A 24,538-nucleotide genomic window follows, 5' to 3' on the forward strand; every position below is an offset into this window, starting at 1 on the left:
CAATGATAACCTGGTACATCAGGGCTCGATCCATGGGCCCGTCGCGTCCGTACAGGAATATTTAACCGTACGACTCCTAAGACCAAGGCTGCAGACGAGATTATCCGCCTTGAGTGATGGGATGAAAAATAAAAGGCTCCAGGCTTTTCCAGGTCGTAATTTTATAATTCCATATCTCTATCTGACCTCAAAAGCAACCTAGCGTCGGAAGTAACAGCGAGTTCTCGAACTGACGCTGTAGCAGGATTCCTTTGTGATGACGAGCCAAAGCACCTTACTAATCGGCCTTAATAACGGGTTTCCGGCAATTGCGCGAACTGATTGACAGGTACCAGCCCAAAACGCTGCCCTCCCCTCGATAACACCCTCCGACACAACCTGAATCTAGCGAACAACCGGACCAAAATGTGCATGAGGGAGAACTTTAGAGCGATACTTCGTAGCGGCCCTTGTGGATACGCACGTGTACGTCGTATGCTTGCCCGAGACCGCCTAATCTCTTGATCGACGATGCGCATTGGGAACTGGGGGAACCTCTGCATGTCTCTTACTAATTAATACCAGGATATTCGACGACAACAAACAACTGCCGGTGGACATGCTGAACCTGGAACGTATGAACAATAAATCGCCACCTCAACACAATGGATCTATTACCCGTATCAAAGATATGAATATACGTAATATACTAATATACCCTTTACGGAGTACAGGCAGTCATCGGTGCCTGAGTTCATGTCGTAGATGGTGGTGTGTCTATGTGTGTGTGCGTGTGTGTTTTTGTGTGTTGTGCCCTGTCTTAATACCTCGCCAAGTACCAAAGTACCTCTCGTAATTATCCCCCGTCCTTGAGGGCAATGTCCCACCCCCTTCACCGCCTAACCATATTGTGAGACAAATGGGAGTCGTAGTAAGCAAACCAGAACCTCATTGCTCTGTCCCCCTTCTTCCCCAACCACAAACCGTACCGTAACTCGTAGGTATACCTACTACCGTATCCATTTCGAGACTCATCGCGTTCAACATAACATGATAATGATTGATCGTAAAATTTCGGCTCTGGTAAAGTGCGGCGGCAGAATAAGAGAGACGAGGGAAAGAGCGGCTGCTTCAGTTGGCCTGCCAGGTATTTTAATTCATCACCACGTGAACAGAATGTCTGAGGGATTCTGGCACTGTCAAGATGAGCAGCGAGGAGACTAATTCCGGTAACAATTGAAACGCAAACCGCCATCTGCCATTATTATACCAAAACATGCTTGTGATATTGAATTCATTCAACGGCGCCTCGCCACAACCTCATAGAAAGCTGCCACTCGATTCTTTACCCGCTCCTGTAGCTCCTGCCGAAACTAGCGGTGATGATAAAAAAAGTGTCTGATCCCTGGTACGCTCCAAAGTCAGCTATCACGAACCACGCACAAGTGACGGAGCTCAAGAGAATGATGCCAAGAATTTGAGCGGGAAATCCACAAAACTACACCAAATATGAAACGCACAAAATAACTGACTCGTATCATTCCAGTCAAGAAAATCCGGAAGTATCGTAGGCTGATCCGCGTTGCCATGTTGATTCAAGGCAAGGGTGAAGAGAACTGTGGGCCGTGGGTATATAATTCCGCCTCGCAAGTAAGAAAGTCCAGAGCCGAATGCAAGTCACAAATTGAGTAGGACATTCCATGGTCGACAAACAGTCGGTGCCATCGTTGACCTCTCTAACCACTCTATCAACCTGTTTTTGACAGAGCCAATGCAGTGTCTCGGTGACGTCTCCAGCAGGACACACTCATACGACATTGGCATAACACACCAACTCGATCGGGGATCCGAGCATAATCGGTTAGAGATGTGTAACCGAGAACTCATGGCGCCGGAACTCTGGGACCAGGTTGACTGCGCCTTTGCTAGCCAGGAACGAGCGCGAGTAGGCTCCCTTGAAAACCCACAGAACTGCAGCAACCAAGGTGTCCTATCTCGGACTGACATCTGGGCAGAGATGAAAATGAACGACCGACAAAGGAATCCGCCAATCAGATCAGTAACCAGGATAATTTCCAGTCACTGAAGCCGAATGGGATGAGAGAATAAAATCAAACCAGCCACGGGATGCTCATGGTGTCAAACCAAACCGGAAGCGTCGGGGGTGCCATCTGTTCAGTCCAAGTAGGTGCCCAGCCCAGTGTTCGGGCGAAAAGTGGCTAGAAATCTGCTGTGTCAGATGTCAAGGACGTTTGGGGAGAGATATGTCAATGGCATCAGGACTCCGATGAGGGAACATCGTTGAGAGAGGAGAAGAAAACACGAAACAAGTCCTTTGTGTGGTTCACAGATATATACAAGGCCCAGAGAGGGACTCACCTTGCTGTCTAGATGTGGACCTTGCCGCGGTATGTGAACGCTCAACGATGGTCCAGGAAAACTCCGGTAGGCCGAAAGACATGGAACGAAATGAAACCCCGGAGCACCAGAAACAATGGGAATAAGCGATTTCACGTCGCCACCCTTAGGCCAGAGAATCCAGACAGCAAGGTGATCTTGAAACAAGAAAGAAGTACCGGAAAATGCCGCCATCCTGATCACCCTTCCAGTCCAGAGTATGTCGTTTTTTTTCTCCATCCCGGGGTTCCCTCACCCGACGCAGAGAAAAAAAGTTGTATCGTGGGCAATCCCCTATCCGAGGGAGCATCCAGTTGAAACAAGCAGAAAATCGTGATCCCATGCATATATGCAAGTCGTTAAAGCGTCCAACCGTGTATGCGGCAAAGAGTCCAATCTTGGCGGGTCCAAATCCAGGGCATGAGAGTGAGGCATTTGCAATAGAGAGAAAAAAGAGAAGAAATGGCAATCCATTAGATCCGAATTATAGATGAGGAAAAGTTGATGTCGAGGTCCTGGCTGATGCAAGGGGGCATAGGCCCGCAAAACAAGGCACAGGGAGGAGCAAACTTGCTACCTCCCGAGAGGTGACGGCGCACCAGAGATCCCGGATTTTAATTCGAGCCAGAAGGACGATGAAGCCGACGCCGAAGGAAGTACAGATCCAATCCCAGGTCATGAAGGGTGAAATGCACACACAAGGGATCAGCCCCACGGGAGGGAGGGTATCTCATGCAGTTTAACGCGGCCATATGAAAGGTCCTGAGGAAAAGAAACCGAGGCGAAAAATCAACGACGCGGAGCACGATGCCGATCCGCAGGATGATGCCGGTCCACGGAATCTCTGTCACGACGCGGTCCACTGCCGGCCATTTGAGTATTGGAAGGCGTCGCTGAGGAACGGGGGTTAGGGGCTTGTTCATACTGTTGTTGTGGTGAGGCCGTGTTGAACCCGGGACCAGCGCCTCCAGGAGAGGCTACTAGATATTGGTCGAGTTAGACACAGCACGGAAACAGGAGGGAGACGAAGGGAGGGGCGGAACGCAAAAGCTAATACGCACCACGACCGTAACCGGATTCTTGGGGCGGAACAGGAGACGCCCCGTAGGCCGACGGTTGTGGAGGAGGCGGGTAGCCGTAACCGGACGAACCATAACCTGCAGGAGACTGTTGTGAGGAGTTCATGTAAGATTGACCCTGGGGAGGGGGCACGGTGGCTGGAACCCGAGAGGAACCTTGGGGAGCGCCGTAGGGATCAGTGTAGCCTCGCGGGATGGAATTGGCCGCAGTGGCAGTATATGGTTCTCCCCGGCCATATCCTTGGCCTTGAGATGCAGAGTACCCGGGGTCTCTAGGGTCCGGCTGCGCAGGATACGCGGGGGCACCACCTTGCGGAGGGTACGAATACCCACCACCAGATCCGTACTGAGGCTGCCCGGATGGGCCGGTCTGCCCGTAGGCATTCGTGCTGCCAGAATATCCCGGTGCGTGAGATCCTGGGTATTGGGGGGTATCATAGGGATCACGGCCATCAGAATAACTGGGCGAATCATTGGTCGGTCCATAGTGCTGTCGGGCATTGTGGGTGGCCGAGTCACGGTACCCTAAGATGGGCGAGTTAGAGCGTCTCGAGGGTAACCCGTTGGAACCCTTCGGACCAAATGTACCTGCTGCGTTGTTCCGAGCGGCCTGCTGCCGCCGCTCCGCTTCCCACCTGGCCGAATCGGCCTTCAAATCTTCGATCATGGCCTGTGATGGTCAGTCCGAAATGCCGGAGTTGGTGATAGGGGAGGGTCCGTCTCGGCTCACAGTCGTCAAATTCCTGTAGGCGGTTATGTAGTAACCCTGAACGACCTGGCCTGTCTGAGGGTTCTACCAAATCAATCAAGTCAGCGGGACCGGTCAAAAGTGAAGGGATAGCATAAAAGCAGGTAAGATGGCAAATTCCCCGGGCACGTACCTCGTAGTGGCCAGGTCGAACCAGAGCATCGTTCCCGAGGTAGCGACAGATGTCGGCCGTGATGACTTCTCTGTCGATGCCATCGCGGGGAACGAAATACTCATTTGAACGGCCGGTAGGGGCCGGTGCACCACCTCCGCTGGACTGCGGGGCACCGCTGCTTCTTATGGGTCTCGACATGGCTCCTGTAACGTTCTGTGAAAGAGGCCGAAGGGTTAGGAAGGGGAGAAGGAGGGCCTTCGTGAGATGGGTTTAGGAGATGAAGGTTAAAGGTGAGAGGGAACGAGAGGGACGAGAAGGGACAGCAGTGAAGAGGAGCAGGGGCGACGTGTGTGGAAATGCGAGGTACGGATACAAGAAAGAGGAAGAGAAGAAAAGTCGAACAGGGTCTGGGCGGGAAGGGGGGAAGAGAGGCGGGTGGTGGGAGAAGAAGAGGGCAGAGGGCAGGGGTAAGACCTGGGGGGGTTGTTGGCCACTGGGGTCTTGTATCCGTACAGGCATGGGCCAGCCTACCTAGGGACGGGGCTGGCAAGTCTGAGAGGGACGGACGTTGCTGTTGCGAGTGATAATGTGGGTCCAAAGAATACCTACCTCACCTTACACAAAAGGAAACGGATAAGGTACCTAATAAGGTACCTTACCTTAGGTACAGTTCCTCATATGTACTTTGTACCTGTGTTAATGTGTACAACGTACGGATATCAAGCGTGGCCTTCGGACAAAACGGTAAGGTAGGGTAAGGCAGGGATCAAATGCGAACAAATCCCGAGAATATTACGTGTAGCGACCATTGGGCTGCCTTCGCTCAGTTCTGGGTATACGTACCTAGGCACCTGGAAATCACTTCATCTCCTGCATCTTCTCTACCAATAAGGTACAGTGGTGTCTTTGGAGCCGCTGGTACCTACAGCATAGGTACTGGAGATGAAAGGAGGTTGGGTTCTTTTCCCTCCTAGATGTGGTTGTTGCCTGGCTGATCTCGGACCCATGGCGGGCAAGAGCATGTCAGTACGAAGTACGGGGTACTTTGTATTCCCCGAAAGATTGGGCTCCGATCCGGGGCTTGGGCTCGACTAAAAAAAAAAAGTGCTGGCTGGATCATTGGGCGGGGTTCACCGTTCAGAACCCAACCCAACGCAGGGAATGGAATCCGTCCTGTTCAACAATTGGTGCCGACACACGTCGACAAATAAGGTATGCAGTGACCTGACCGGTTGACCGTTTTTCACTGTGCTCCTGCATCTTTTCGTCACCGTTGTTTCCCGTCGGCGTTGCACAAGGTCGACGTTTGGGGAGCGTCAAGGAAAACCAGCTTTCGTCACCCACCGACTGTCTGCCCAGACGAGACCTCGCCCAGACATGATGCTAAGAAGCGGTGGCCTGGTATGAGCGTCAACAGATTGGCTTGCATGGTCCCGCTCCCGGTTTACATGGGTAGATCGCCAAAAGCTCTGCTGGACCAGGGTTAGGGCGGCCTAGAGAGGCTTTCCGGCCAGCCGGGCGGCAGTCGCCTCCTCCTCGATCGGGGGCGAGTACGCGGCGTAATTATATCCGGACCTATGCCATTGTGACCAAACAGGGGTTGTCATGGGACAAAACAACGGTAAATAAACAGGATCATTTTACTTCAAGGGAAGCAAGCACGCGCACTTGAGTCAGTAGAAGACAATAGCAACCGTGGATTGTTAAGTCTGGAAACCTGAAGTCCATGACGGTCTCGCCGGGGTATTCGGGATGGATGCCTGCCTTGGGTACCTTAGGTAAGGATAGGAATGAGGAATGTCAGCGCTGGTATGGTCAGGTCGCTCCTCCGGACGGATGGTTGGTTATTCGGCGAGCGAACCTGGCAATGTGGCTATCCAAGGAACGAAAGGGGCAGCTGCCTTGGGTTCGGTCAACCGTTCCGGACAGAACCACACAAACCGGGACCCGGATCATACGGAGCCTGACGAGATATACCGGACCAGGATACGGATATCGCGGGTAGCCTCCAGAAAGGGGCGGTAATAACTTTGTGTCGTGGACTGTCGAGGTCGCTCATCGCAAGAACTCGAGACAACTGTTGCCTCCGGTATATATATGTAGAATGAAAGAGGAATTTGTGGGTATCATCTTCTTTATGGTGGCTCTTCCTTCCCTCTGCGGACTTTCGACTCTTCTTGGGTTATCGTGCTAGATCATTCGTCTTCGTCGCGGAGATCGCGACTTGTCACCACGTACGTTGATGGTGGTTGACAATCATTGACACGCTGGTCTGCGTCTCCAGGGGCCGCTTTGCTCTGTTTCCCCTACCACTTCTCGGTATAACGCCGTCCCAAAAAAGCAGTGCAGAAGCGGCGAGGCTCACAGCTCGCGCGCTCCCCAGGCGAACGCCCTGTTGCGAACCATTTGCAAACCGAGACGTGGTCGCGCAGCGCTGCAAGCGAACCGTGTGGTTCTTAGCGCCGCTGTGAACTATGGAAGCAAGATGCCCACGTCTCAACGAGGCACGTCGAGGACCCTCCCATCCCATCGAACTCTTACGAATACGGTATACCTACGTTCTTTCATGAGGACTTCTCCCATGTCCTGCTGACCTTCAACCTGCCTGGTTCGAGGACGTGTCCCTTGGAGAGTCGTCGCTGTGAGGCCACTCACAAGTGGTTCCTGTGGAATGGATGGTGGTTGCCACCCGTTGGGTATCAATGCCTTGCGCCAATTGTGGCCCAACTCACATCCACGCCCCACAAGTTCTAACCAATCACCTTCTTGTTCTTTTCTCAGAGATCCTGTGGGGAGGCGACAAGTTTACTTTTGCCCTCGGATACTCGTACTCGCTATTTTTCTCACGTTTTCTCTCGGGACGGAAAAACGGTACGGCGCATCGCACCTCTCAGCGCTGCAACTACCTCTGCTCGGTCCCCGTCTTTGCTACACATGAGCCTTCGGACGATAGATATGTCTGGTACGAAGCGCAGACGAGCCGAAACTGTCCTTTCCCGGTCGCATTTGACGTGCGAGTTTCCGTCTCATCATGAGCTGTGGGTGCAAATGAAGCAGGCAGATGAGCCGGCCAGAGGAAGGAAGGATTGGACTCTGCTCTGCATTTCCAGGTTCCCAAATATTATTATAAGCCGACTGACCATTTTTCTGCGGGCTCTGTGCGGACATGCATGTGGTTGATTTGATGACCTGTCCATTCAACCTGCCGACTATCCCGCCGGTGTAAGTTTATTTCGATATGGGCGGGAGGAGGCAATGCAGCCGTGCGGGCCCATACGAAGACTTGCATCGAGATGGAGAAATCGGCAAAAATCATGCCCGCGGTCGCAACACACGCCTGCTATTCTACTGACCGCTGGATGAGGGGCGGCATCAACTGCATTCGGCGTCATGCCAAATTCATCCGACCACGCGTCTCAATTCGAGCTGAGGCATGCATCTTGCGTGGATTCGGTTGAACCAATCTTATCCAAGGTCTGTGTGATTCGCAGCGCTGATGCCATAATCGTCTGGCTGGATAGTATTTGTTCGTCGGATAAGTGTGCGAGACCGTTGGTGGCCTTGGGAAGGGCTGGCCCCAGGGGGACGTCAGGGCGCAAAAAGTGCCTTCGAACCTTCGCTCACAGCCGCTTCGTGTGTCATGAGCCACCAAACGTCAGTTTGCGTTGTCCATGTTCCATCTTACCGCCACGACCAGCCCGTTTAGACGAGGGTGCCGGGCCACTCGGTCCTTTCGAGCGAGCGGAAGCGGGAGGATGGATGGTGGCTCTGGACTGGCCACGTTCCTCATCGTGCAGGTCTTTGGCCAAGTGCCAATCTTGGTGACTCTGAAGGCTTTGTGGCCAGTCGAAACTGGCACCACAGCGAGAACACTCTGAACTCTCTGAAGAAGCGCCGTCTGCCTCGTTCTTCTCTTCGTTCCCGTTGCGCAGGCCCGTGACTGGGTCGCCAGGTACCAAGTCTTCGAGCCCTTTGGCGTTATCTTCCGTCTCAGAGGCGTTGTGGTCATTCGTGGTATTGTGTCTAATGAAGAACCGATGTATGCCTTCGCCTGCTCCATCTAGCCGACGTCTCTTCGCCGCCTGCCTGCCCGGAAGGATAGGGAACCCCGGATCTTTTGCACTCGACCTTAGGGCCTGGGCTTCTTCACCTTTGACAAGGAACCCGCCGATGCCCATGTTGCCAACCACGCTGTCTTCGAAGCCGCCAACGCTCAGACTAAGGTTCATGCAAGGCCACACGTTGCCCTCGCTCAATATCTGGTTTAGGAGGGTTCGGGAGAGGTCAAATAGGAGCTGCTCGTTCAGGGCCTTCCCCTGGGCTATGGGCGCCTGACGCGACTTCATCTGACCGTCATGTCTGTAATGCAGGTTAATCGTCCTTGGCCTGCGTCTGTTCTCCTCGCCCAACCGGGAGGAAATATCAGCAGCAAAAATCCTGAGCCACCGGGTAGCCTGCTCAACAGTGTGGATGGCGGGCCGGAAGGACTTAGCCGAGAGCATCGACTTGATTTGCGTCCTGGAGCTGACCTCGCTGTGGTCCACGCCCCGAATGGTATTGTAAACCCACGTTCCTGTGTCGTCTCCCAACTTGAGTTTCATCTGGTCCAGAGTGACGGGTAGAAGTTCCCGGACGGTGTCAACGCCAAAGGTGGACGTGACATTGTCCCCAAACTTGCCGCCAAAATTCCGGATTTTGGTGATCTTGAAATCCGATAGGAAGTGCTGAATAGCCCGGCTCCGGATGACGGTTTGTTGGTTGGGCTTCTTGTAAGCGGAGCCCAACTTGCTCAACAACTTATTATTGGCTATGCCCGCCGAGCAGGCGTAACGCAGCTCCTCTCGAATTTGTCCCCGCACGTCTCGGATGATTTCGGACCCGATCAATATGGCCACGTCGTCCCAGTCCGGATCTTGCGACTCAGCATGCTCATCCAGGTCGACGAGAGCGTCGGCCATCCAATTCAAGGCAACCACTGGAGGCCGAGGTAGCCTCCCCGTGAGGTCGCCATGAGGAGGCGGGCTCCTCAGCTCCGGGAAACGCTCCAGGAGAATGGAGTGGACTTGGGCGGAGAGGTCGCAGAATACTTCATCGATACTAGCCTTCTCGACCCTCTGCAGATTTGACGGAAGAGTCTCCTTGATAAGCTGGAGAATCTTCCTTGACTGCAGACGATAAGGATCGAGGGACACCTTGTCGCTTGCTACGTTGGCTGCGGCGTCTTCTCTATAAGCCCACTTGTCGTCACCTTCACGCCATGTAGCCACATGCTGGGCGACCAGGTTAGGACAGAGTTTCTTGGCGTCTGTGATGGTACAGTGTCTGCCAACGCCAAACCCACGAGCCGGGTAGTTGACGGCTATGAGATTTTGCCTAGGTTACAAAGTCAGCAGAGATGAAGTTCATCGAGGGCTCCGTCTTGGATGCATACCACTGTTGAACTGCCAGAGGCTGGTCCTCAGGGATGCCGAGCCGCACCATCTCACATTGCGCATAGAAGGCATCCAAATCAATATGCGCTACTACGCGCAGTGGGCAAGACGGGGCGAATGAGGCCAGTTGGCACAGATGCCTGTATGTGAACTGAGATTTGCGACTGGAAGTATCGGTGACTGGGGACGATTCTGGGAACTGTGGAGAAGACATGTTGGTTTTGGTGCCGACTAACGAGAGCTCAGTAGCTTTGCCACTTAAAAGTATCCGGCAACTTGTCGGCGAGAGCCGGATCTATCCCCTATTCACATGTTAACAAAAGGGTGAATGTTTCGCGTCGATGGTCACGTCGAGAACGGGTTGGCTTGAAGTTGCCGAGTTCTGGTGGGGTATTGAACCACGTGAATTGGGCGCGAAATCACGTGTTTTATTTACTTCACGTGTCCCCGTTGTTATCTTAATATTTCGTCCACGAGTACCTTCCTACGCCGTAATGATGTATTAGGGAGTAAATATCCGTGCCCAAGCTTAATACCAAAATGAATGCCATGCCTTGCCCGATATCTATATTATGATGCTGGACCGAGTCTCAAGCAGCAAATGAATTCAGAATAACCATACCGTTTGAGACCCATATGCATTACGGTATGTCGATTCCCCACCCAGTCGCTTTGCCCAATGTAAAACGTATGAACGCTTCGCCGTCCAAAACCACCTCACCTATGCGTAGATCAGGTAGACATTACCTCCCACTTTCGGTCCTTCTGACTTCCCCCATTTCCACGTCGGTCGCATGTCCCTCAATGAAGGTTTTGAGACCGTACCGCTCCGTCAACTTGCGCAGCATGCAGTCCATACGGTAGTCGCTGACCATATGGTCGTGCATGGCGCAGGGCGACATGCGTATGGGCAGAAGCCAATCCAGGGGGTTTGTTCCCATCACCTCCTTCCAGTTCTCCTTCCATCCGAGGTCCCAAGGGTTTTCATCGGCCTGAGTCCGTAATATGGCAAACGCGTTGGTTGCCATTCTATCCCTCGGCGATATTGGCTGTTCCCGGGCTCCAGGTTGTCCGTTTGAGGCAGGCGGCCCGGGTGGTGAAGGGTTCTGCAAGGGATATGTGACGATTCCGTATTGATTGGTCGGTGGCGTGCTCCGGGGAACTCGGACGGCTAGCTGATGCACCCATCTCTTTTTCATTGTGTCGATGTTTGTCAGGTTCAGCAAGATGAGGCGGATGGAAGTCGCAGACATTGTAAAGGTAAAGATGAGGAAAAAGGCAGACAAGACGGTTGCTGCGATGATGTTCCCGTTGAGTGTTCGGCCTTCGCGGCTTTGCATCGCAAGGGCGTACGCAGATGCCCCCAGTACAACAGCGCAGAGCAGCGCACAATATGCCATTGACTGGGTGAAGAACTTGAAAGCTGCGGAGGGGTGCAAGGTCAGCGTTGGCGCGGCCACAACAGAACCTCGCGGCGACAAGGGGTCCCCAGGGAACTCACAAGTCTCCGAGACCATACCTCCGACCCACGGACAGTAATGATCCATCTTGCGCACGCATCGTCCTAGCTCGCTCGAGTGGTGGGCACGATCCGGTTTCCAATTGCGACACACCGAGCACCACCTGGGGCGGCCATCGCTCTCGCAAATGAATGCGTCTTTGCTGTAGAAATTCTCGAGTCCCGGGCTGTCCAGATCTTGATCGGGTCCGGTGTAGTAGGGCTGTGACTCGGGATCTCCTTGTTTCCTCCTTCCGCCCCTGCCTCTCCCGCTAGAATGAGGCCGGGTTTCCACAGTTTGGGAGTGAGGCCCGAGAGGAACCAGACCCGTATTAGTCTTGATAATCCAGATTGTTCGAATATAAGAAAGAACCGTAGGAAAGAAGAATAGGAAATAGAGAATGAGAATCGCGATGACGGCACCCGGATCGTGGAGATCACGGTATAGGTAGTCGACTGGTAGGGCGTTGGTTGGCGTTACCGATTCCCATGTCAGCTTCTCTATCACCACTTCATCGAAGATGGGGCGAAGGACTTGCGAGGGAAGGAAATACTCACTGCATATCGGAGACACTATAACATACGTCGCATAGCCTAAGGCGCCGACGAGGACAATTGGGATGGCCCTACTAGTCCAACGGGCAACGGCATTCTGACTCGACTGCGCTTCGGGCATTGTTCGACAAGCGCATTGCTATCGAACCGCTGTCAAATCTGGGAACGCCTTTGGTAGTGCCAGATTTTCGAGCTAAAGTACCAGAACGGACAGCATATCAGCATGCGCAGTGCATTTGTACTGGGAGACTGGAGTGACCCAAATGATGCCCCCTGGTCGCTTGTTGTGAGGAGGTGATAGGAGTTTGGCAGATGACGTCCAAGCTTCGTGGACGCGACGACCCAAGGGGACCGAGTACTTTGTATACCTCGTCCGTGCGCATCTACACCAAGGGGCGGGCTGTCACATTTATAAGCCGCTGCAAATGGCTACCTACAAAATGCGCGCGAAACCCTTTAGCGTAGTGGTACAATTTTGCCTGTGCAATAATTAAGAGTCTCAGAGTCTCATTCTGCCCTGCGAGCAGCTGAATAATCATACCCACCTAAAGCTATGACTTCGAACCTTGAAGCAAGTAGGATACTAAAACACGATCCAGTGCCATCGAGTCAGGACGTGGATCCAGCTTGCTCGGGAACGACTCGGCTTAGATGACGAGTAAATGGATAAATCACTCGCAAAATATGTACGTAATACGTGTGGGATTCTTTTTTGGCGTAGTGGTAAAAAACATCAACACGGCGTGATGAGCATGCGGGGATAAAATCATTCTACTGGATCTGAATCCTCGGCCGCATCGGCAACTTTTTGTTCATGGTTCCTTCGTCTTCATTGGGGCATGCTCATGATAATTCGTGCCCGCAGCCCCGATATGCGCCCGCAAAGATGATCGGGTCGGGTCGCACCAGACATCGCTTAACCAGTCAGTGGATGGCGAACTGACAGAACACGCCGAGCCTCCATGTTGGATCTAGCCGCGTCAGATTCAACGACGTCTTTCAAAAGGCTCGAGGATCGTACGTTCAAGAGCCGGGGGAAGGCATGTCGCATGGTTCTGCGGTTCACCTTTGTTTGAACTCATCGACCAGGAACCAAGGTCATTAATCCATTGCATATCTGAGCCATCATCACTTGACCATCCAACACTCAAGCGCCGTTTGTGTCCTTCAGGTGAGACTGCGGCGAACTGGAACTCCCATCTATAGTGATAACATCTGCCCGGTCATCGTGGAACATATCACTAAAATCGTTGTTTATAGTCGCTGCTGTGTGGGATTCTCGCTGCCCAGATGGTGCCATGCTCGCCCATGTTCGGATCAGTTCGATTTTAATCCCGAGATACCAGAGTATAGGTTTCGTCAAGTCCTGGGCGTAGCTTTCTGGACGGGCAACCGTCACTATTCCACGGACTGCCCGATACCCGGCGCTCGGCATCGGCAGGAATCATGTTGTTCTGTTCAAAGATACTGGCTTCGGTCAGTGGCGAAAACAGAAAACAGCCATGAATTCAAAGCACAACGGGTGTGTCAAAGTTTGGCTGCGCGACCTGGAAATACAGATGTCTTCACAAAAGCCACTTGACGAGGCTCCATGGATCGGGCCGTAAGTTGGGCATGAAGAAGAGTCGGTGTGCGGCATCGTGGCTGTGCATCATCCCTAGTACGCGATATCCCGTGTGGCAGAGAATGAGGCGTCTTGATGAACGATTTCTCAGTCTTAGTCGCCAAGCCGGTCTCGCGAGCGTCATCCAGCATGATAGCATCTCCCGGCCTTCGGCAGCGAGATTTCTCCAGAGTCGCCAGCGACGCCAGCGTATCCCGCGGTTTTAGGCCTTCCAGTCACCCCTCCGACCCTCGTACACCGACTCACAACCAACAGAAAATGACAATCAACACAGAGCCCAGAGAGTTAGCTGCCTTCTCGACCTTGTACGGTCGCCAAGCATTGAGCAGGTCGTTGACCACGGACGACGGGGCGCCGACGACGACGAATGTCCATGGCCAGAGAGGCATGCCTCCTCCATCCGATGGTGCTTTCGGATGTCATCATCCCTAGGCCTCAATTCGAAGCGGCTTCGGTCAATTTCGGTCTGTTTCACGTTGATGTATCTACTAGTCTGCTTTGCCTCGATTGTTCAAAGTCCAATTTTTGGGCCCCGTCGGTGACCGCCCTATTTTTCAGAGACGACCGAGCCTCCGAAATAGGAGTAACGGCCATCGAGGCATTGAGTGTCTGCGTTTTAGCCTCTGGCCGCCTCGCAACGCCTACCGACTGAGCCTGTATTGGAATTCTTGTTTCGGTAGCTCAGTATTGACCTCAGTCGAACTACGATACGACACTCTGCTAGACTTCGAAATGGATATATATACCAATACCCAGGCCGATCCAAAGCAATCCCAATTTACTCCTGCTTTATCATCATCAGAATCAACGTCAGCTTCTTCAGTTTTGCAAAAGTCTCAGGTTTAGGATTCGCAAATTTCACATAACCCATCTCAACAAACGATCCTCGCACCTACCGCCCCGCGCAGCCAACCTCACCAAAATGAAGTGGGAATGCGTGAGTTCGACTCTGTCGATACGAAAGAGCAAGGGAGCTGCGAAACTGACACCACATAGCACTACTGCCTCAGGGGCGTCAACCTGACCATCGGCATCGACATGCACTGCTACGAGTGCCAGCACCAGCGCTGCGTTCAATGCAAAGTCGTCTGAGGAGGTGGCGAAGCTTTGCTTTGAAGCATTGAGACGAACCGTAAGTGTCCCGGGACCATCCTTCGGATCCTTTCCATGGCGAAAGCTCGCCGGTCCTGTCGGTACTCGGTCGCTAACCGACTCCAGGGCTCTCGCCATTCTTTTTCTTCCCGTAGTTGTATGTGTTTAGAAGATAGACCTCAAGAATAGACTTGTTTTCCTCGCAGCGGGACAGCTGTCAGCAGAGTCCCCTTCAAGCTTCGCCCCAATGGTGAAGAAAGGAGGCTCCAAAAAGCCCGTCGCGGTTCACACCGAGCGGCTTAGCCTCGAGACCCTTTTTTTGATGCCCGCCTCACTTAAGCCATCTGATCCGATCCCGGAATATGATTCTGACCAATCTTATGCTATGTGACAGAACGTGGGCCGCTCCTTGTTTGAACGAGCACGAAAGTACTCAGTTCATACTCCGTAATCGTGAAGACGTTGAACTTTGAAAGGTGTTGTGAAGTTGAAGTTGGAGGAATGTGATGACCAAGACATCTCACGCGGGAACCCCGTCCCTTTGAGATCCGGTGTATTGGAACGAACAGGGACTCGCTCTCTCCTACGGAGTAATTATTGTGACATCTCATGCATTTATTATTACATATAGATCACTGAGCCCGACTGCATACTTTTTTCTATTCCTCCTGAAATAGTCATCCATCCGGTTCTCAAGACCAACCACACGGCAAACCCATGCATCAGGTACAATGTGGACCTCTGATCTCTCATGACGTCACACTAGACGGATAGCGCACCATCACGCTGACTGTCCAATCCGCCCGGTCACCGATGGTCGGAGATGCGATTCGGTGGGAGGGCACAAGCCGATTGGACCGCCGGAGTCGCGTGGAAATGTGGTAGCCTCAATCATCATCCTTCGGCACAATTCCGCCGCAGACATCGTGATGGTGCACATGCCTCAAGGCGAAGCTACATCAGGACTGCGTTTATTACCCGTAACACCCGAGATATTGGGGCGAGATTCAGGTGAGATGCTACCAAAACATCCATGCTATTTCTTCCATCTCCTTCACCGCCAGTCTTTTCGACATCGACATGTATGATCGATCCTCTTGCGATGATGCATGCATCCTTGACGGAAAATTAATCGGTGATGCTATGAAGCCGGGGACGGCCAAATGCTCGTCACCAACCTGCACAGCAACAGAAGACTCCAATCACACGAGCTAATCCAAGTCTGGCTGGCGGCCGGCTGTTCCGTTGAAGCAAGAAGCGCGTCCCTAAGGCCCACCTGCCTGTCGCCTTCCCTCTAATGTGATAGCAACGATATCCCGTCGACTCCCAGTAAACTGAATTCCTAAAAGCCTTAACGAACCTGCTGGAAAGAAGCAACGCCGGAACTGAAATAACCAAGATGGAATTACAATGAGGCGCGAAGTGTTGTGCCTCACTCCACCGAGTTCCCTTTTTCGACAAAAAAATTGCATGGGAGAAAGAAGAAAAGAAAAAAAAAAAAGGGGGGGTGGATAGGGTGATCATGATTACGGCATCGGATCAAGCCGCCTGGCGAACGCCCTACTCGACTCGGGCTGTGATCGTCGGCTGCTCCTCAGGACTGACCATCCGAACTCGCGAACGACTCCGCGGTAACTCCAGAGCCTTACGAGGAGACTTGGTAATAGAACTTTTGGGCGTGCCGCTCGTCTTCTTCGATCTCTGCGGAGTGCCGTTCGAGGCTGCCTTGTTGGCTGGCCTGGTATTATCGTCATTGCTAGCTGCCGCAACAATGGTCATGGCGGGGTTGTGGGAGGACATGGTGCTCTGTTCGACAGACTCCCGTTTCTTGTTGCTCGCCTTGAGTACGCGACCCGAGCTCGACATGCGGACAGTCGTCACCTTGGATGATGTCGTCTTCCTGCCGATCGGAGCCGTCTTGGAGTTGACCCTGACCGTGACGGTGGAAACGCTCCTCTTCACTGTAGCTGCGCCCTTGGCCGCCATCTTCGACACTTTGGCACTGGTGCCCGAGTACTTTCGTTTTACGACCGTGCCCGTCGTCTTGTTAGGCGTCGGGTTCGACGTCTTTGACGTGGCAGTCGCCTTTGCCGCAGTAGCCGTCGCTTTCTTCCGAGTCTTTGCTGGGGTCGAGGTTTTACGCTTCTTGGATGCGCTCCCGTCGTCCCCGTTGTTCCTGTCACCCACCAGCTCTTCCAGCTTCCGTTTGCCAGCTTTGACCACCCCTTTCACAACCTCCTTCACCGCCTTGACCGCTACCGGCTGGGTTTTCGCCTTGCCATTGGTCTTGCCACTAACTTTGCCCGTCGCCTTGCCTTTGATTTTACCGGCGTCTTTGGCCGCCTTGGCCGCCTTCGCCTTCGAGTCCTTCTCCTTGGGCTTGGGACCAAGCACACCGCGACAGTTTTCTTCTCCACACAGGCAGGTCTGAACGTTCTTAGCGCTAAACGGGTCAAAGTTGTAGTCATATGTGAGCTCGTCTCCCGTCATGATGGGTTGGTCGCCGGCAAAAAGAGCCATCCTCGGCTGGCAACCGACGATCCATTTGACCATCTTGCAGTTGGGTTTGCACGAATGATTGACAAACCGAGCGATGCTACCGTTGGTTGCGTCAATAATCATGTTTTGGTCGAAACTCATAAGATAGTAGCACTGGAAACGCCCGGGTTAGTTTTCTACGATGGATATGTACGTGTTACCACGACTTTCTGGGAACCCGGGACTTACGTCGTTGTTCTTGTATTTGGTGTTCATCCTGTTCTCGCATTCCTCTTCGGTGATAATCTCGCCAGTGTACTCCATGATGATCTGGTTCGGCTCGAAACACCGGTTGGCGCGCACTCCGTATCCGCGGTCCGACGTCTTGATGACCTCGACACCGACGCGGTACTTGCCGCCAGCCGCCTTTCTCTCCTGAAGATCGGCGAATGCGCGGTTTGTGCACAGCTCCTTTCCGACGTTGCAGTTTTTATCGTCACACTCATAGAGCATGATGCGGTTCTGACAGTCATCGCCACAGCGATCTTCTGGCTTACAGACGCATTTGGATTCGGTGGCCCAGCTGTGCTGATTCTTCTTCCAAAACAGGCTGGATTCGCCCACGAAACGATCTAGAAGAGTGCGTGTAAAGATGCGATGGTCAGTCCTCCTAAACCAGAAGCAACGCTAAGATCGGCAGCGGGGGGCCAGGAGTGATGATGGTGGTGGTGGTGGTGGCGGCGGTTGTCTGTAGACTTACTTTTTGAAATCCTAGTCCAGTGCTCGGGCTTCGGCTGGCCAGGCGGTAGAGGGTTGCCGACGTCAAAGGGGAGTTTAAAATCCCGGCCTTGGATCAAAAGTCTCATGCCGTTAAAGATGGGCAGTGGTAGAGCCTTATTGATGCGCCCACTTGGCTTGAGATCGGGCATCTGGGCCATCTTCTTCTTCTCCGCCGGGGTGAGACCCTGGGAGGGGTCACTCGGTGTTTCCTGGCCCGCATAGAGGCCCTTGTCAAGCCAATGTTTGGTCCGGCGGCCCTTTCGCGTATGGACTTCCAAGCCGTCTTCCCCTTTTTGACTCCCCTCGTCCTTCTTCTTGACGTCCTTGCCGTTCGGTTCGGAATCTTTGCTCCAAGACGAACAAGACGCCTCCGTCTTTGCCTTCTTTTTCGCCGGAGCCTTCTCCGCTTCCTCGGGGGTGACGAGTTTTCCGTTGGCCCAAGTGGTGTGGATGACGGGTTGGGTGTCAACGTGGGCATATTCGTCGGTATCCTGCAGACGACGGAGCTCTCGGGACAAACTTGAGAGACCCTGCTCAAAAGCCCGACGGCTTCGCTTGCCGAGAGTGACTGCTTTGGCAACAATGCCGGGGGTCGATACGTCTCCACGCAAGCGCGCCGAAGCACGGGTTGTGCGGGGACTAGAGGCAGTGCTTGAATTCCGGGATCGGCTCACGGGCGTTTCAGGCTTCTTTGCAGATCGTTGTTGTCTCCGAGCGCTGGCAGTGGAGCTTGCAACAAGGTTGGCTTCTTCAGTGGCAGACTGGTCGGTCTCAGCGATAAATTCATAAGGATCAGCGACAGGGAGGAGGGAGGCATCCGAAACATTGCGCTTTTTTCGATCGGTAGGAGGGTCTCCGGTGACGCGTCGCTTTTTGTGGCTGGAAATGCCGGACAGGCGACCAAGATTATACGTAGGAGGGGTCCCGACACACGACCGCCGAGCGCGTCCAGCCACACTAGAGGGAGGTTCGGGAGCGGCCGCGGCCACGGCCACGGCGGCGGCGACGGCGACGGTCACGGTCGCGGTCGCGGTCCCAGTCGCAGTCGCGTCATTACCACCTTCGCATGGAGGATTTATACTAGCTTGGACTTCAGGAGCAGGCGTCAACTCGATCTTCGAGGTCTCCGAGGCGACAGAGATGTTGTCAGAAGAGAAGGCGGTGGGTGGTGTTGAGGTGAGGGACGGGACGTGGGACGAAGCGCTGTCGAGAGGCGCGACCGACGAACTGCTTTGGGTCGGAGAGAGAGACATGACGGGGCAAAAGGAAGGAAGTTGACACTGAAGTCTCCAAGTTAAAGCTCTCTCCAAGAGCGGGAAGACCTCCGTAGAGGACTTTGACGCGTGGAAAGAGGCGCTGTTTGGGTTGTAACGATTGTTTGGCTCTGTCCAAGGCAAATCCAGAGCCGGAGACACGTAAGAAGCAAAGGAAGACGCGACTAACAAGGATGGGGAGGAAGTGCTGGAGGGAGGTGAGATTTGGGGGGTGTGGGGAGCTGGGACCCAGCTGGCGGGTGCTGATGGACGGGGTGGGTGGGTAACCTGTAAACTGGATTGGTAGGTGGCCCCTGCGATAGATGATTAGCGGCGGATGCACCTTTTACCTTAGCAAGGGGTACATGAGGTAAATTGACCCCCCCTAAAGGCATCAAAGGTCTGTTCCGAGGGTGAGATGGTGTAGGTACCTACAACGTACCTACCTTACTGAGTACGGATAGTATCTTCCGTGCGTTGTACTCCGTACTCCGTCCTTCGTGTCCTAACTGCGAAAGTAACTTATGCAGAAGTATGGGCTGAACGAAGACACACAAGGCTGGAATGAAGGAAATTATGATGATCCTGGTCCCGGTTCAGAAAGATTTTCGACCATTTAAACACTCAGATTGGCTGTACACAGCAGGGCGCGCAACGTGAATGTTCTGATTTGGTCGATTGTCGATGGAGAGAGATCGAAATAGATTGAAAAAAGAAGAAGGTCAAAAAAAGTAAGCCTCTTTAACCGATAAAGATAACCGCGCAGGGCAGAATCCTGCTGTCAATGATGCTGCTGAGGCCACCGACACAGGTACCTAAGGGGAAGTGTTAGTGAAGACGGACGGAGGACAAACCAGTACACTCAGCCGTTTTGCTGGGGAGCGATGCAGTTATGTAGTAGAGTGCGTGCGTGCGAATAGATGCAAAGTAGATGAAGTGGGGTGAGTTGGCATGTTTGTGTCGGCGCATACATATACATACCTCCACGCGATACAGCTGTCGTCGTGACTTACTTGGCTAACGTTTTGGTACGTTGCTGAAAGGTTTGGTCGATTGGGGGGGGGGGTTGGTGTTGCAGCACGTAACCGTAAGGTATAGAAGGGAGTCGGCTGTTGTGGTTTGCAAATGGCAGTGTCTGTCCCCGTTGGACGACTTTCTCTTTTTCTTCTTGGTCAGGGGAGGCGAAAGATTCAAAGTTTGGCTGGGCCAGTGATGGATGTATGGGTGCAGGAGTAGGGACTAGGAAGCCCGAGAGAACTATCACCCTTGAGGCTTGGGCAATATAGGTCGGAAATTTCGCGTCAAAAGAAGACACGAATTCTTTCGTGCAGGGGGGTTGCCAAAGAGTAGAGTGAGAGGAAGAAGTGACGGCCCGAGCTGGGAGCTGGGGAGGGGGGACGCGAATATACGCTGGACGGGACGAGAAGAGTTCGGCCTCGTCCAGTCTCCGCCGTGTCCTAGCGTTCGCGGCACCCACAAAAGCAGGGTCGGTTAAGAAGGGAAAAAAGGGAGGCGTTTTGGTCGACGTTTGGATCGGGAGTTTCTGAAGATGGCGAGAAAAGGAAGAAGAAAAGAAAACGAGGGGAGTTGGGAAGGGGGAAGATTTTGAGTTGAAGAAGCGTGGAAAACGAAGCGTGGAAAAAGAAGCGTGGAAAAAGAAGCGTGGAAAAAGAAGCGTGGAAGAAAGACTAACGACGAGGGATCGAAGAAGTGTGGAGGTCACAGGTGGAAATTAAACAGAAGGGGTCCAAGGCTCAAAGCCAGTCCAGGCGGCACAACGCTATCACTCGTACTCGTCGATAGTGGCCCTGTGCCGCGTCCTGGAGGGACCTGATAAAACCTCCCTGAGGTGGCTTTTCACCTTCAAATCGCATGCGGCATTGGTATCATCTTCAGTCATCAATCAACGCGAGTCATTAATCCGCAACCTGTTTGCTCCGTGCAACTTCCCCCGACATCCAGGCAGCTGAGTGCAGGCCCCAAGGCCCCGGCCCCCAAGTTGACATTGGCCCCTTTTTCTTGACAATCGCCGCAATAAGTCGATGAGGATTACGAGACACCCATGACTCTCATGATCTGTGTGGTTCTCAGGCAAGCCATAAAGTCGCACCACACAGAGTAACCTTGTTGCGATATGAGACAGAAAACTCGGAATCACCGTAAACCGATGTGACTGTCCCATGGCTTGCTTTTCCTTGAATTTTAACAGTAGATTCCTATCTCCGTATTTCTTACCGAGTACTAGGAAACCGCCGCTAACTTCCCCCCCTCGTCGTCATTGCGCGCCCCGGTATAGATTATAGCAACTGTGTGTCATCACTCCCTTCTATACGGTGTTAAAACTGAAGGAGACGCACCAAGATCGCTATTCGAAGTTCATGTTCCTTTTGGTATGTGCTCTGCCCGCCATGAATCCCGCCCTAAGGATCGTCGAGATACTCCACCGACGGTTATCTTCCAGTTTCAGGGTTTCAGGTTCATGGCAAGGCGAGTTCTTACCCAGTAACTATTGGGTATGCCGGCTTCATCAACGCGAGGTGGAACCAGAGTTTTTGTGATTCCACCACCGCCGGCCCCGATTCATAGCAAACCTAGTGGTGAGGGTATCGCTACGGACTACCTTTCCGCAGACTAACTCCCCGCGTCAGAGATTCAGAGTGCCTTGGAGACAAGCTCACGAGGCTCGTCGGCCACACAGGTGACAGGGCAGGTGCCTTACAATCCTTACTCCACGAAGATACCCCCCGCCCGCGACCTACCTCTTAGGTAGGTAATTAAGACCCCCTTCCAGGGAAGTTCACCAAGCTTCAATCACTACCCGCCACCAGATCGGGCTCCCTCCGGCTGATCAGTCTCCAGCCGACTGACGGTCCGCTAAGTCTATGCGATAAGCCAGGTGTTTCCCAGTAACAGGCCACCATATAATGAAATGCAACTTTTATTCCCACTGCTCTAGACGATACCTTGGTCCTGTCCCCCCGCTCTGTGCTATTCGATACCTTGGTCTTGCCCCCCTCCGCTCTGTACGGACTGTACTATTCGATAGGTACCTTAATTTTGTGCCAGCCTCCAGCCCAAACCTTGTCGTACCGCTATACATCATCTCCAGCAACGCCAACACCCTCCACGAGTCCAGCCCCCCTCCTACTGCCCCAAAGCGCAATACACCTGACCTTGTAGCTTTGCTTCCCAGCAGACTTCTCAGGACACCCACGCGATACCTTCATCAACCGGATGCGGCACCGTGGCCTTGAGGCGGAACGTTAAGGAGCACCTGGTTGTCTTGCTGTACCGGACTTCGAGCTTTTCGAAACATGTTCCGGAAAATGGCCAGTGCCTTGTTCTCTTGTGGGTTTGAGCCTGGGGGATCCTGAGGTTGATCTTGATTTTGCTCCGCGTTTTGCTGTTCCTGCCCCTGCCCCTGCCCGCCCTGTGTCTGATTCCCAACGGCCGAGAGCAAAACCGTGCGCGCTGTTCCGACTGAATCGGCATCCCCGCCGAACTCGACAGGAATAGATCGACGAAGAATAAGATACCCCGCTTCTGACTCCGGGAAAATATCTTTTGCTACCTGTTCACGTTTCCGTGTGATTTTGAAATGGCCAATGCGATAGCCGAGAGACCCGCGTATGGCCGAATCTAGTAACCACCCGGCGTTCATCCCGACGGTGTCGTTCCAGCCAAGCTCGACGAAGTGGTGATACTTCAAAAGATCGGGATACATCTCTTGGAAGAGGTTGGCAAAATTCCATAGTCCTTTTCTGACCTTCCGGAAGACACGGGCTGGATTGGTGCCGGCGCAATCGTGGACCTGGATGATCTTGTATTGGTCCTTCCACCCCACCCGAGTATAACCACGGGCCTGACTGATTCCAAGTTCGTCGATGGCAAGCTCCATCAAAGCGATTCGAAACTCCTGATAGCTGTATGCGTGAGGAGTTAGAACGAGTACGTGCCAGTGGTGGGCCAACGAGGCGTGCTACTATTCTGCGTCTAGAAAGGGAGAAGGGAGAGGACATGTCAGGTGGAAACATACCTGGCATCATCCCGAAACAAACCGTCAAGGTCCTTGACACGGTTATAGAGATTCCACGTAATTACCATGGGGTTAGCCTGGATGTTACCACGGAGACTCGTGACGTAGCCAATGCCTTCAAACTTGTTCCGTTCGTAGACCTGTGCGAGGCTCGAGGCTCGAGGATTATGTTGCCTACGCCAACGAAGAACCGTGCGAAACTGGGCAGCAGCCTTGACGACGTTGAATTTATTGGCCCGGAGGAACTTCTGGAGGACAATGCTGCGGGGTGCGGAACGGTTCTCGTCATCGGCGTTGGTGAAGTCGATACCCCACATCTCGTAGTGCTGGGCCTCCTCTAGGAGGCCAGGGAGCATCGCGTACAGCAGGTCAAGAGCTGCTTCGCTAGTTTTCTCGTCAAATTGGGTTAGACGGACAATTTCGGGGGGCATGTTGAGTCCCGCCATGGCCGCGACTCTCTGGAGACGGTCCTGGAATATGTGTGCGTGACTCTACTGGAGCTGAAATCTGGATGTTTCGAGAAGTAATCGAAAAAGGGAAAAAGAATTATGAGAGGAAAACCAAAGAGGAGATCGAGGGTTGAAAGAAAAGAAAAATCAGAGATACTGACGGAATCGCGCATGGGAAGAAGAAGAAGAGAAGAGTAGAAGACGCTTGGAAGGCGGGAATGCTGCATTTCTCTGATGTATATTAGCGCACTATTTCTTGGGATGTCCCCTTCCTCATGTCGATTGTCAAGGGCCGGTTGTTTCACGACCAAGCTGAGGTGAGTGCCTTCCACACTTAAGGTTTGTTCGAGAGTTGTTCGAAGGGACGGTGGTGGAGTGCGTGCCCAGAAAGAACTACGACGTCGAACTCGGCCGCATCGCACTCTCCGAAGCTGAGAACACGACATCCAGCCTCACAGGAGCTCTCGTACTGCGACAGTGCGAAATGACCGCCGGTAGCAGGAGATACCTTCACCTTGGCATCACACTCCCGACAACCCGGAAGGGGGCAGTAGATGATGCCTGTTATTTGGGAAAGAATGATGGAGTCGCTGCAAAAGAAAGCAGTTTTCGGAACCTAGTAGAGGGTGTGCTTTGGTACAGTCCTCTTTCTCATCCGTCACTGGTCAGGACTTCGGGGGAGGCGGGCGGGCCACGGGTGCCTGTTTCTCTCGAAAAAGAGCGGGCGAGGTGCTGAATATATATAAGATGCGCTTGTTTCCTTTGGAGGCTGTATATTGGCTGAACGCTTGGACTGGCCCTTCTCGAGCTGGAGGAACAGCAGTGGTCGTGACATGTTGCCTGCCCATCGATTGTCCCGGCAGTCCTAAACGTGTGGGAAGATGTAAGTAACCTCGCATCAGTTTATCCCAAACACTGTTTGGTTGAACGTGGGCGCAGGAGACGCCCAGAGTGCCACGGAGACAATATCATTGACTCGAGAGTTCGGATATCCTCGTGACCGCTTGCCAAGTCGTCGGTCGT

General features: G+C 53.2%; 8 protein-coding genes across 8 annotated transcripts; 3 read left to right on the forward strand and 5 right to left on the reverse strand.

Annotated features, from left to right (window-relative positions):
* Positions 1 to 1,255: 1,255 nt before the first annotated feature.
* SODALDRAFT_357700 (hypothetical protein) lies at positions 1,256 to 3,064 on the forward strand (the record flags this gene model as incomplete). The annotated part of the gene is made up of 7 exons (XM_028614031.1): positions 1,256 to 1,358; positions 1,526 to 1,597; positions 1,695 to 2,038; positions 2,227 to 2,316; positions 2,371 to 2,594; positions 2,766 to 2,802; positions 2,915 to 3,064. The coding sequence occupies 7 exons, from the start codon at positions 1,256 to 1,258 to the stop codon at positions 3,062 to 3,064; spliced, it is 1,020 nt and encodes a 339-aa protein (XP_028469442.1).
* SODALDRAFT_124490 (hypothetical protein) lies at positions 2,891 to 4,763 on the reverse strand. Its single transcript, XM_028606652.1, has 4 exons — positions 4,337 to 4,763; positions 4,186 to 4,248; positions 3,438 to 4,125; positions 2,891 to 3,353 (listed from the first exon to the last, which is right to left on the reverse strand). Exons 1-4 carry the CDS (start codon positions 4,514 to 4,516, stop codon positions 3,166 to 3,168), a joined length of 1,119 nt encoding a protein of 372 aa, XP_028469443.1. The 5' UTR covers positions 4,517 to 4,763; the 3' UTR covers positions 2,891 to 3,165.
* Positions 4,764 to 7,956: 3,193 nt separating this feature from the next.
* On the reverse strand, positions 7,957 to 9,964 carry SODALDRAFT_338889 (sister chromatid cohesion protein Eso1; the record flags this gene model as incomplete). The annotated part of the gene is made up of 2 exons (XM_028612814.1): positions 7,957 to 9,691; positions 9,750 to 9,964. The coding sequence occupies 2 exons, from the start codon at positions 9,962 to 9,964 to the stop codon at positions 7,957 to 7,959; spliced, it is 1,950 nt and encodes a 649-aa protein (XP_028469444.1).
* A 529-nt stretch (positions 9,965 to 10,493) lies between these two features.
* SODALDRAFT_272796 (palmitoyltransferase PFA5) lies at positions 10,494 to 11,924 on the reverse strand (the record flags this gene model as incomplete). The annotated part of the gene is made up of 3 exons (XM_028607857.1): positions 10,494 to 11,173; positions 11,252 to 11,704; positions 11,807 to 11,924. The coding sequence occupies 3 exons, from the start codon at positions 11,922 to 11,924 to the stop codon at positions 10,494 to 10,496; spliced, it is 1,251 nt and encodes a 416-aa protein (XP_028469445.1).
* A 693-nt stretch (positions 11,925 to 12,617) lies between these two features.
* On the forward strand, positions 12,618 to 14,708 carry SODALDRAFT_377298 (hypothetical protein; the record flags this gene model as incomplete). Its single annotated transcript, XM_028614897.1, has 12 exons — positions 12,618 to 12,702; positions 12,761 to 12,873; positions 12,956 to 12,974; positions 13,064 to 13,113; positions 13,180 to 13,279; positions 13,337 to 13,406; positions 13,519 to 13,616; positions 13,702 to 13,833; positions 13,945 to 14,083; positions 14,262 to 14,364; positions 14,424 to 14,559; positions 14,646 to 14,708. The coding sequence occupies 11 exons, from the start codon at positions 12,618 to 12,620 to the stop codon at positions 14,517 to 14,519; spliced, it is 1,005 nt and encodes a 334-aa protein (XP_028469446.1). The 3' UTR covers positions 14,520 to 14,559; positions 14,646 to 14,708.
* SODALDRAFT_357705 (hypothetical protein) lies at positions 14,595 to 15,817 on the forward strand (the record flags this gene model as incomplete). The annotated part of the gene is made up of 7 exons (XM_028614032.1): positions 14,595 to 14,616; positions 14,726 to 14,802; positions 14,914 to 14,948; positions 15,035 to 15,072; positions 15,197 to 15,245; positions 15,343 to 15,530; positions 15,669 to 15,817. The coding sequence occupies 7 exons, from the start codon at positions 14,595 to 14,597 to the stop codon at positions 15,815 to 15,817; spliced, it is 558 nt and encodes a 185-aa protein (XP_028469447.1).
* A 262-nt stretch (positions 15,818 to 16,079) lies between these two features.
* Positions 16,080 to 19,030, reverse strand: SODALDRAFT_322727 (hypothetical protein; the record flags this gene model as incomplete). Its single annotated transcript, XM_028609747.1, has 3 exons — positions 16,080 to 17,171; positions 17,247 to 17,629; positions 17,758 to 19,030. 3 exons carry the CDS (start codon positions 19,028 to 19,030, stop codon positions 16,080 to 16,082), a joined length of 2,748 nt encoding a protein of 915 aa, XP_028469448.1.
* A 2,998-nt stretch (positions 19,031 to 22,028) lies between these two features.
* Positions 22,029 to 23,755, reverse strand: SODALDRAFT_124830 (hypothetical protein). The gene is made up of 2 exons (XM_028606653.1): positions 23,067 to 23,755; positions 22,029 to 22,953 (listed from the first exon to the last, which is right to left on the reverse strand). Exons 1-2 carry the CDS (start codon positions 23,510 to 23,512, stop codon positions 22,257 to 22,259), a joined length of 1,143 nt encoding a protein of 380 aa, XP_028469449.1. The 5' UTR covers positions 23,513 to 23,755; the 3' UTR covers positions 22,029 to 22,256.
* Positions 23,756 to 24,538: the final 783 nt, after the last annotated feature.

Source organism: Sodiomyces alkalinus (assembly GCF_003711515.1).
Source record: "Sodiomyces alkalinus F11 unplaced genomic scaffold SODALscaffold_2, whole genome shotgun sequence".
In the NCBI taxonomy this organism is placed as follows: Eukaryota; Fungi; Ascomycota; class Sordariomycetes; order Glomerellales; family Plectosphaerellaceae; genus Sodiomyces; species Sodiomyces alkalinus.

Coding starts and splice junctions, on each gene's coding strand:
- SODALDRAFT_124490 (XM_028606652.1), bottom strand. CDS start 4,516: ATGTCGAGACCCATAAGAAGCAGCGGTGCCCCGCAGTCCAGCGGAGGT. Junction 4,249..4,336: donor TTCGACCTGGCCACTACGAG/GTACGTGCCCGG, acceptor TTGATTTGGTAG/AACCCTCAGACAGGCCAGGT. Junction 4,126..4,185: donor CCTACAGGAATTTGACGACT/GTGAGCCGAGAC, acceptor TGACCATCACAG/GCCATGATCGAAGATTTGAA.
- SODALDRAFT_124830 (XM_028606653.1), bottom strand. CDS start 23,512: ATGGCGGGACTCAACATGCCCCCCGAAATTGTCCGTCTAACCCAATTT. Junction 22,954..23,066: donor TTGTTTCGGGATGATGCCAG/GTATGTTTCCAC, acceptor TCACGCATACAG/CTATCAGGAGTTTCGAATCG.